The sequence below is a fragment of the Procambarus clarkii genome, chromosome 13 (assembly GCF_040958095.1).
Source record: "Procambarus clarkii isolate CNS0578487 chromosome 13, FALCON_Pclarkii_2.0, whole genome shotgun sequence".
Taxonomy (NCBI): Eukaryota; Metazoa; Arthropoda; class Malacostraca; order Decapoda; family Cambaridae; genus Procambarus; species Procambarus clarkii.
In genome coordinates this window covers 12,311,410-12,322,936 of record NC_091162.1, presented here as the reverse complement: position 1 = coordinate 12,322,936, position 11,527 = coordinate 12,311,410, and the positions used below count along the sequence as shown (strand labels likewise).

General features: G+C 39.8%; 1 protein-coding gene across 1 annotated transcript in view; it reads right to left on the bottom strand.

Moving 5' to 3' along the window:
- The window catches only part of Rint1 (RAD50 interactor 1), a 29,606-nt gene that overhangs the window by 6,422 nt on the left and 11,657 nt on the right, over positions 1-11,527 (bottom strand). The window contains 9 exon segments of the mRNA XM_045740655.2: positions 3,369-3,502; positions 3,814-4,179; positions 4,819-5,010; positions 5,213-5,378; positions 6,035-6,185; positions 7,747-7,822; positions 7,824-7,973; positions 9,019-9,186; positions 10,640-10,755. Coding sequence (XP_045596611.2) covers positions 3,369-3,502; positions 3,814-4,179; positions 4,819-5,010; positions 5,213-5,378; positions 6,035-6,185; positions 7,747-7,822; positions 7,824-7,973; positions 9,019-9,186; positions 10,640-10,755 — 1,519 coding nt within the window.

Sequence of the window (11,527 nt, the reverse complement as noted above, 5' to 3'; positions counted from 1 at the left end):
TATTAGCATTAAAAAAAATAAAAGATCTACAAGACCTGTGACTGTGTTAAAAGATCGAGAACCTGGTAACCTGTCCGAGGAAGAAGCCTGGTACTTGTCATTTTTCAGGCAAGTGACTCACAGTGAACAAATAAGATGCTAGCTTGGCCATGGTTAGACCTGTAGGGTACACAAATCTGTCAACACCCACAGTAGCAGTTGGTAGTACTTAATGTGAAGTAAACACCAAAATCCCTCACAGTCTCATGTACTTTAACCCTTAACATGCTCGGGGTCTAATATCCTGCTATCCACACAGGCGCATGTCATTTTGAAAAAAAAAAAATTTTTTTTTTTTTTGCTAATCTGTTAAGTTCTGTTCACTGATCACGGGAAAAATAAAAAAAAAATTCTATTGTACTTACTTTTGTTGCAATAGAGCCGAGAAGCTCTGCGATGACGTCACAATCTGCATGGTCGCTCATGCAGTACACGCCCGGGAGATGTTGCGCGCGGTCCTCAAACAGCCAGAGTTGCCACAAATATATTTTCGCGCTATTTATTTACAATGTCTAAGCGCATTTTATCTAATTTTTTTTCACTAATTGTGTTTCAAATACTGTTTGAACATATTTTGTATCAATAATTGTTGCATATTTGAGTATACACAGGCGCACACAAATGTTTTCAATTACGGCAATATAATATGTCATTACAGTCTATTATATTATATGTTCTGCTTATATGTTTACATATTTACACACTCGCACACGCTATACACACTTTGAAGCACACTTAGAAGATTTCTAGACTGTGGTAGTCATTGAAGCAGTCGACAGCACATAATGGGATACCACACGTTTCACACCATGTTTGCACAAGCTTCCGTTTCTTGTCTCTACGTGTCGTTGTTTTACACACCAAGCAATCACGTTGGGCTATTGCACGCTTCACACCAGGTGGCAAATACTTAAGTTTGTGTGCTAGGAAGCCTTCAGTGTGAGCGAGGCGTGGAGTACCAGCATGCTGCAACAGTGGGTTTATGATGGGCCGCTGAATACCTGGGACATCTTTTGCAAACTTTCCTAATAACTGTATTGCAGCATCAAATACAAAGTCACGGAAAGTGGGCTTACGTCCAGTTCTCACAAGGTACATGTTGAAACAGTTCAGCATGCTCATGTCCACAAGATGGAAGAACACTTTTTTCGTCCACCTACATGTCTTCCGCACACACTCTGCAGTGCCAATCATCATGTCTGATTTATCAATCAACCGCATGTTGATATTATAGTCTAAAACAGTCTGGCTTATATAGTGGTGCGTTTGTTTTATGGCTCACTTTCCCACTGTTCACCATTGTTCCATCATGAATTGTTGTCAACAAGTTCACCTCTCTTTTGTCTTTCCACCGAACTGACAGAATGTTATCACTTTTCCTTCTCTGACACTCACCAACTGCAATGTCGTTGTCAAACACAGGCATTTCCCTTCGTTGTGGCTTTACTGTACCAACCAATCCGGTTCTATTTTCTAGCAAGAACCGAGCTAGCAAGGGACTTGTATAGTAATTATCTGTGTATAAAATGTGTCCCTTGTTCATCCACGGAGCCATGATGGTCTTCACTACACTCCCCGAGAATCCATGTTCGTCGTTACCGGGAATGTCTACATCACTAGCCGAGTACAGAATCATGTGTAACACGTATCCTGTCTCACAATCACAAAGAACAAAAAATTTCAGGCCAAATCGGTTTCGTTTTGAGGGAATGTACTGTTTGAATGGAACACGTCCCTTGAAAAGTATGAGAGATTCATCAACCACCAGCTTCTGTGCTGGTACGTAAAAATCTCTGAATTTTCCAATAACATCGTTCATGTAGTGCCTCACTCGCCACAGTCTATCATCAGGTGTTCGGTCCTGAACACTTCCAAAATGTAGACACCTGAGGAGTATCTGAAACCTGTCTCGTGACATATATTTCCCGAATAAAGGTGTTGGTATTGTCTTGTCCTTGCTCCAATAGTCATTTATTGCATGTTTGTGACAGTGCTTCATCAACAAACAGAGTGCCAAAAACACATACATTTCCGCCACTGTGGTATTTTTCCAACGCTGCAGTCGTGAAAATTCTGTGATTTCCCTCTCAATCAGGTAAGCAGCATGCAGGTTCGTTTGGTGTACAATGTATTCCATGAGTGGTTCATCATAGAATGCTGTAAAATATTCCATCTCAGCCATGTCCTCACCTTGATTAGGGAAAAGGTTTGTAATCCCTACATCTTTATCGTCAAAGTGAGGAATATTAGGAATAAAATCGTCACCATCACTCCACTCAAGTACACCAGGCGTCCTGCGAGATGCAGAGGAAAGACGGCGAGGAAGCGATGCATACCGGCGACCAGGAGCTGAATACCGTCTGCGAGAAGCATGGCGGCTACGTGCACGTGAGGTGGGTGCACGTGAACACGAGGGTCTTGGTCCCTCATTTGGTGCTATGCGGTGGCGCTTGGCTGGGCGAGATGCTGCTGACGCGACAATTTCTCGCCCAGTTACACCACTGGTACCAGCCACAGGCTCAATAAAACTTTGATCTGAGTCACTAAACCCAGAAAAGGAGTCACCTCCCTCTGACTCGTCACCCTCAAACAGAAAATATCCACAGGAACTGTGAGGTCGTGGTAGAATTGGGGTAGAAAATGGGCGAGGAGGCATGGGAGAGCGTGTAGGCCTCGCCATGGCATGGCGGTCATTCTCACTTTCACTGCTGCTGCTATTAAGAGCATGTTTGAAGTGATAGGGATGACACAGATGACCACATGTACTGAACTGCTGAGACTGAGGAACAGTCTGGAAATTAATCACGTGTAAGAAGCTGTAAAAACACACAATCTTAGCCTAGAGTAACCAGAATCAACAACCCACAGTGAAACCATGTCAAACTAAACTGGAAAATTAATAACAGCCTGCCAGCTGCTGTGTGAAGTATAGTTAGGGGGTTTATTGGTGGGAAAAAGACAAGTGCCAAGAGGTGCTACCACCTAGTGGCAGTAAGCAAAGGTATCCAAGCAGGACAATGGTTGTTTACCATGGTGCCTCCTTGGCAGTTACCTGTGATGTCAAAGGAGGATTCTGTAGACTGGATTTACTATAGTAACTCCCTAGCACCCTAATGACAGTACAAGGACAGCCTGAAAGGTTTCCCGAGGTACCCGAGTAGTATGTCATCCAGTCTAACCGAGTATGATCCTGTAATATGGATACAAGAGAATCTTACCTTAGGGAGCAGAAGAATATGAGAGTTCAGAGTATCTATCTTTTTAATGTTACCCAAACAAGTACCCTTATTCCAATTATTTGTATTTAACACTTTTAGCAGGGAACTTACAGTCTGAAGAAATTTTCAGGTTTTTGTGTAAATGCTCCAAAAATGGGAAACAATCCTCGAGTCATATCAAACTTGAACTGCATGGCACCAGCATCGCTAAATCTGGTCTGCAGTATAACCTCCTCGTACACATACTGTGGAAAAAACAAAAACATGCATTTAACACGTGTCAAAAGAATAATGCAACCTGGGATTCGGCTGAATCCCAGAACAATGCAAAAGAACAATACAACCTGGGATTCAGCTGAATCCACTAAGAGCCCCAAGACTCCCAACCAGGGATTTCACACACATTGCCCCGTGCACTCTGCCTTGTGGTCAAGCCAGAGTGTATGAGGTGTGTACACACACACATTTATACATCACATGGTTAATACAAATCATCTGGCATATCTTTCACATATCAAAGAATTAATCTAGTAAAGAGTACATAATGGTACCTTACTTTATTAAGTGTATCTGCTACAATCTTCCACAACTGCATAAAGAGTGAAGATGCAAGAATGTCTCTGAGAGCATGCAGATGCCTAGCAAGCACCTCCAATAAAGGGCAGATGCTCGGACTGAGTTCGTTGATCTTGTTGAAGTCTAACACGTGTCTCGGGTTCATCGTGTGGAACCATTTATCTTGGCGATATGGCTGACTTCTGGCACGGACCTCACTGAAGACATAGCTAGCAAGTGTGCGAACCATCTCTCCTTCAATGTGTGTATATAATTTTATAGTGCCATCAAAAACTGAACCCGAGACCTCTGCTAACTGGGCACTTGTTGGCACATTTGCATTTAAGTTTAAGGATTCAAGAGCATCCTGCAAAAAAAAAAAAAAAAATATATGTATTACGGTGTATACAATACATACACATGGTGCTCAATCATCTCTTGCTATTGAGAGTCTTCTAAAGTCTCCAATCCCATGTGTTACAAAAGTCAGCATTTTCCTCATCTATTAATTACATTGTATTACATTTTTTAGTTAGTAAAAGATAAAACTATCATAAAAAATAAGCAAATTACTATTCCCATAAACCAGCATTCTCCTACAACTGAAGTAAGATTATAGCATTCATATATTTATATAAAGGTTGTTCCATTTTTATGCACACTAATGAAGACAAATAAACACCCTCAGCAATTGTTACATTGTTTGGATTAAATTTTACTCTTCCATTAAAAGTAATATTACACTGGAATATTTTATCTTTAATAGATGTTAATCACACCATTATGACTGACTCACTATCAGGAATCCCGGGTTCAATTCCCAAACAGAATAAAAATAGTTGGGCATGTTTCCTTTCACATAATGCCCATTCATCCAGCTATTCACCTAACAGTAAATAGGTACCCAGGAGTTCATCAACTGTTGTGGGGGTTGCATCCTCGGAAGGATACATATATATACTATACATAACAACTCTATACTATAACAACTCCCTATTATTCTTACCTGCCTTGCTATTTGCTCTGGGGAAATGAAGGAAGTCATAAGAGAACACTCATGAGAATTAAAGGTAAAGGAAGCAGGATCATCAGGAGAGATGGAGGGCAGAGCAGTGGTGTTGTAGCCTGCTAGTGCAGCAGTTGTCTCCTCCTGAATATGGCCCAAACATTCTTGGTAGTACTGCATTTCAACAAAGAACTGGAAAGATTGATTTTCTTATAAAAACCTTTACTAACAAAACATAATGAGTAAAGTTAAAATAATAACAATTATTAAGATGTGTGAAATTAAACACTCCTTTCTGAAGCAGTTCTTAGGATGTATGGAAATATTTTTATGCTAGTAACCTTCAATAACATAAGAATATTTCTGCCTAAGAATTATAGCTGAAGTAACATACAGGGAGGTCTGCCCAGTCAAGAAGTGTGGTGGTGATATGGTGGACAGTGTTGAGGATGGCAGGATAGTTGGACGTGAGAGGATCTTGTCTCTCACTCTTCATCACCTGCAACACGCGCACACGGAAGTCATCTATCAACTCCAGCTCAAGCTCCAGAAACTGTAATCTGCAATCAAATGAGAACATTAAACTCAACAACAATACAGTACAAAAATGTTATTAATTATTAATATTTGCCCAGGAATTGCAGGTTTGGATACTGAACCAAAATTAACTTATCTTTAAAAGCTTGTGGTAAAAAATTATACTAAAATTTTAGAGACCAAATATGCCAACTAATGACAAATCATGGAAGGGAACTTATGGTAGGTTCACAACCAAATGAACCTGCAATCGATTCTGTGCAGGATTGAGATGTTTGGGCATGTTTTCTTACACCTGATGCCTGTTTACCTAGTAATGAGTAAAGTACCTAGGAATTGGACAACTGTTGAGGATTGCATCCTTGGGAAAGGTATGTCATTGGCCAAGGGAAATTGGTGAGCCTTACAAGCTTCCTGTTCTCGACAAAGAGAAACATTTTCTAGACAAGTGTAGTACTGCTATTTGAAGAAATCCTTGTAAATACACTAGGATAAAGGGAAAGTAATGAAAGAAAACCTACATACGAATAACAAGTACAGTACAAGTATTGCAGTGAAATAAAGATATATACACAAAATACACAAATAAAAGTATGAAAACTGGGAATAATAAAGTAGAATGATAGGATTGGTAATGTCCCAATGACAGATAAAGACAGAGCACGAGAAAATTGATCACCTGTGTCCTGGCTGAGGAAGTCTTTTGTATCGATCAGTGATTCCTTGCAGGAGCAGAATGAGCCTCTCCCCACAGTGTGCTGCCTCGCCACACTCCACTGCCTGCCAGGCTAATTCATCTGACACAAGCTCATCCATCAGCTCCAAGGCAACTGAAAATAAATTAAAAAAAAAAAAAAAAACTTAGCTTCAAAATACAGTCCCTGTCCAATTGTCTGACCAATTCAGGACCTAATACAATTTTACAAGTTGGCAATCATATGAAAACATACCAAATCACCTTCCTCCATAAAATGTTAACACTATATCCAAAACCTGCTCACAAATGTTTTCTAAGTACAATGCTGTAAGCTAAATGCCACTGGTTCAGAGAAACCACTCGAAAAATCTCGTGCATCAAAAAGTCGAGGGCCAGGAGAAAGTGCAGTCATTCCCTACCATGCCATAAAAGAGAATAACAATAAGGCTGGTGCCATTCAACTCTATCCTGCCAAAGAAGCAGTGACCCCTGAACCCCCAAAGAAATGTCAACCACAAAAGGGACAGAACCCCACTGCAATCAGGCTTAGCTCAGAAGCTGAAATGCCAAAGCAACAGCCAATAGAACTGATACAACCGCCTCCTCTTCCAGAAACAGGAGAAAAAGGGCAAAGCAGATCTGAGGGAAGGGGACCAAGCTGACTCCAAAACGTGAGTCAATAAAGACCATGAGCATGCAAAATGAGCCACAATGTAGAAAAATATTACCTCCACAAGGAGAGAACAATATAATGTATATACTGCCGCTACTGCATACTCTGCAAGAAGATGATCCTACCACTGGAATCAAAGCCAAAGGACCCAGACCACCACAAAGCTAAACAGAAAAAGGCTCCTGGACAGCTTAAGCTAGTTAGGTGCCCACCCAGTGATCCTTCATAACCTGAGTGCCGGAAAAGAAAATGCAAACACACATGTAACCACCAAGTGTCCACAATCTGAGGTAGAGCAGGTGCAAACAAGGAAGAGTAGCAAATCTAAAAAGACAATTCGCCCCAAAATGCCTGGAATGCCAACCCCCACCTCATGCCACACAAGTGTTCGTGAATGGCAGAAACTGCACCAAGCCTACAAAGACAAAAATGGACTGTCGACAGGCTAGGAGGACAAGACCTCATAACTCAACCAAGTGGAAGAAATGGACCCCAAGTCAAAAAAGGCAGGATCCAGCAAGAAATGAAGTTCTGATCCTGCAATGGGACCCGAAGCAAGTTTGTCTGCATGTACAGAAGCAGGGGGGAAAAAGATGAGACAGAAACCTTCTGAAAAATAAATTAGAGAAGCCTACTGGGAAACTGTGATCTTAAATAGCAACAGGAAATATGGAAAATTCTCCATACAAACCAAAAACTCCTTGAACCAGGCATATGACTATGAAGGAGTGAAGGACACCCATGGACCCCCTCCCCCTGTTTCTCTCAACCCCCGGGAAGTTTCACAAAATTGCATCAACAAAGACCCCAGGATCCCTGTTCTGTGTGATATAGAGTTCTTAGTGATCGCTTGCTTGCTTGCTTGCTTGCTTGCTTGCTTGCTTGCTTGCGAATGCTTGTACATTCATGCAGCGTTTCTCACATTCTAGTATATAGTATATATAAACCGTGACTTGTTAAAGGAATAAAGCTAATTATACTTATACTGTATTTTGTTCTTATTAGTGAAGAAAATACTCACACTTTCTTTCCACATGTATCCAGCGAGCAAAGATACGACCCTGAGTTAAGACGGAAAGAACAGAAGGCTGTGAGGCCTGGGTACCCATAAGTTTGACTCATCTCTCGCTCAAAGTTGAGGGTTTCTTGAACAGTGGTACAGAAAATGTCATCATCGTACTGAACTTGAGGAAGGTCAGCCGCTAGCTTGATGACAGCCAGCCGCACCAAACCTCGCATGAACTCCACCTGTACACCAATTACAAAAATAATTTAATTTTGTTTTGGATTAGATTTCAATTGCTAAAAATTAAATTTTATAAGTACAATACTATACCATTTGCCTGTTAATAATTAAAAGTGTGGTTTATATCTATCAAAGATATAAAAACATTTATTATAACGGCTGTGTGCAAATTTGGAACCAGCCCTAGTATTCTCAGTGTAAATTATTATGTATCTCTCCCACCTCCACTCTAGGGAACAGAGATTTTTACATTTTGAAGCGGTCCCAATCATTTAAATGTTTTATTGAGCAAATTTTATACAAGTGATGTCAATATTGTTATAATATGTACATCTATATGGATGTCATGGAGTTAACCAAGACCAATGAAAACATTCTGCTATTGTTTTACTTGCTCCCTATGCAATGTGGTTATTGTGGACTAGTGGCCTTCAATTATCATAAATTCACAATTTAGTCTTTCCTACCAGTGTTTGAATCTTTTTCTGGATGACGTTCCCAGGCAGAATAGCATCACAGGAGTGGGCTACAAGACACTTCCTTTCATCTGTGCCAAGAATAGATTTGTGTGCAATATAGAGTAGGTGTCCATTATAGGCCTATATACAGTAGTCAAATCACTTTTTGTCAATTATGGTAGGTGTGCATAAATCAAGTTATTCCACACATTGTGTAAACTAAAATGAAACCATTTAGTTTAGTTAACATACCCCCCATATATCCTGTGAGCAGTAGTGGCTATAAAGTGAAACAATGAACATAAAAACCATCCAACCTGAACATCATCGCCCTCTCTCCCGCACGATGAACAGACAAACTGAATATCAACATGTCCACATACATAATGACTTCCCCACTTGGCTCCCTTCCGATGTGCACAAAACCAAAAAAACTTGCATATTTGTATTTTTTTTTTGCATTTTCTTTAATTTATCATGCAAATACATAATTTTATAAGAAATTATTAGTTTTTTTTCCCATGAAGAGGTAAAATGATTAAGTGTTGATTAGCTAAACATTAAGGGTTAAAGACCATCAAAATCTTACTTTTGCCGAAATATTTTGATGACCACACCGATTTAAAACTGGTTGGATGCGTGTATTTAGAAAATTCTCATGGGCAGAGATCCACTTCAAAATTTGAGTGAAGTACCACTCAGGATTTTCTCGGCTGTTTGTGGGCTTGTTGCCACTAAAGTGGAAAAAGAAGCGCACCTGCAATACAGATCATAAAAACACATTTAATTGTAGGACAAAATAAACAGCCATATAAATACTGTATAGCAAAACATTCAGCCCACTAAACATTTTCAACACTGCTAGGCTTATTTATTGTTGGAAAATTAAGAAAACAAGAAAGAATAAACTACACTTGCCCGAGTGACAAATGCCGTGTGATTTACTACTTACTCAATTCTGTACAGTATTTTATATGCATTAGTACCTGTTTTCTAATTTAATCCATTCCTAAAGATGGTTCGAAAACCGAAACGAATTTTCCCATCAGAAATAATGTAAATTGAATAAATCTGTTCCACACCCCCAAAAATATTAACTTAAAATACATTTTATACATACTACTACTGTACATATATTTTGTATTACAGTATGTACAAGTATCTCTTACCTTTATTGGCATTTACCTCTTGTTGATGTATGGAAAACAGTGAGGAAGGGGGGGAGGAAAAAGATGTGTTAGTGTTTGGAAGGGAAGTCCCCTTCCATTATAACAGCAGCGATGACATTTCAGGGGTACTCTCTCTTTCATGTTTTGCAGGCACACCACCAGGACCTGGCTGTGGCTCATTGCTTGCTTGTCTTACTAAGAATCTGTCTATAGACAATTGTTTTTCCCTACATTTTAACACTTGTCTGTAGGGAGACATCACATTGTCTCACTCTGAATGATCTCTTGATTTCCTCTATTGTCATCCACACAGCTATTTTCTTAGGTTGAACTTTACCACTGACTTTCTTGGAACCCATGGTGTGATACATTACAAAACAGTGCACACGACCAACATGTGACTAACAACTGTATCGTGATATATTACAAAACAGTGCACACGGCCAACATGTGACTAACAACTGTATTAGTTACACTACTCCCTGGTTACTGCTTCTAGGTAGTAGGTTACTACTACACGAGTACAATGTGGACTATGACTAAGAACAATTGAAAGGCAACTTAAGCTAACTGAGGAGCAGACAGGAATACAGACAGCCTCAGTTAGTCAAAAAGCAATTCTAATCTTGAGCAGGTATATGGTCTTCCCCCAGATACCACCAGAATTAGTTATGGCTTTACTTAAATTGGCACATTAGAGTGTTATGAAGCAAAATAATTTCTTCTCCTAAAACACACACAGTATGAAAGTCCCAGAAAGAGCATCACGACTGCCCAAAATATGACAACTTGTACACAAATCATCCCAGTCCCTTCAGCAAATAAAACATCTTGTATATGAACTACTACTGATACAAAATTATATTTACCTTACTAAAATAAATACAGTACACTCGCTATTCACAGAATAACGAGTCATACACATACATTTAAGAGACGTACACAATACAGTATAGTATTCACGTACATTGGCGAGAAATCCACAAATGGTAAAACCAAAATAATTACAGCTTATGTGAAATAGAAAAATACTTGACACACCTCCAATGGTCTAAGCAAAAGACGGATGGGTAGCACAGGAGACTCGAAGTCCACAGCAATAGCTTGGGAGGCGGCAGGAGAGTCTGGTCGCTTAAAATTCTCACTGGCAATGTTATCTGTTAGAAATAATTTATATTCAAATGATAATGTGTACTATGATTAAGTCTCAACAAAACCAAATAACAATATACTCTCAATGATTTTTAATACAAAAGCAATTGATAGCACAGATCAGCTACACATTGAGGTGAGACCACATATTCCAAGTACAGGGATTATTTAGGTTCTATGCATATATACATTACACTATCATTACCCCATTTCCTACCTTCATGAGGTGGAGAATAAGCCCAGATAAAGCTAGTGTTGAACAAAATACCATGTTCTAGTGAGCTAAGCAGTAGCTCCAAAGGGCTTATGAACTGCAATTTCCAGGGCTAGGGCCAACACACACACAAGTACAGCAATCATGACTTTCAGCCTTCTGTGAGCAAGGACCAGAATCATGCCCATTCAAAAAAGCATGGGAGCATGCAAGGATCATAGACCAACTCAAAACTGAAGAAAACAGCCCTCGAAGTCAAAAAGAAATCACAAAATCAATTGTAAAGAAATGTTTGGTAACAAATCATTACCAAGTAAGGCTCAAAACGCCCAACTGAACAATTGAAACTTCTAGTCGCCTCCCTCCACTGCCACCAGATGACAGCACTCAACTACACAGGGGTCCAGTGAGGTGAACCTCCTCACTCTCAACGTTAGTTTTCTTGAGCTTTACGGCCAGTGACCCCTCACTCTCAAGTCAAAGTGGAGCCAACACAACATGAGTAGGAAGGAAGAAACAGATGAGAAAAGGAAAGCCACTGAGGAGCCCTCTAGATAAAAGTG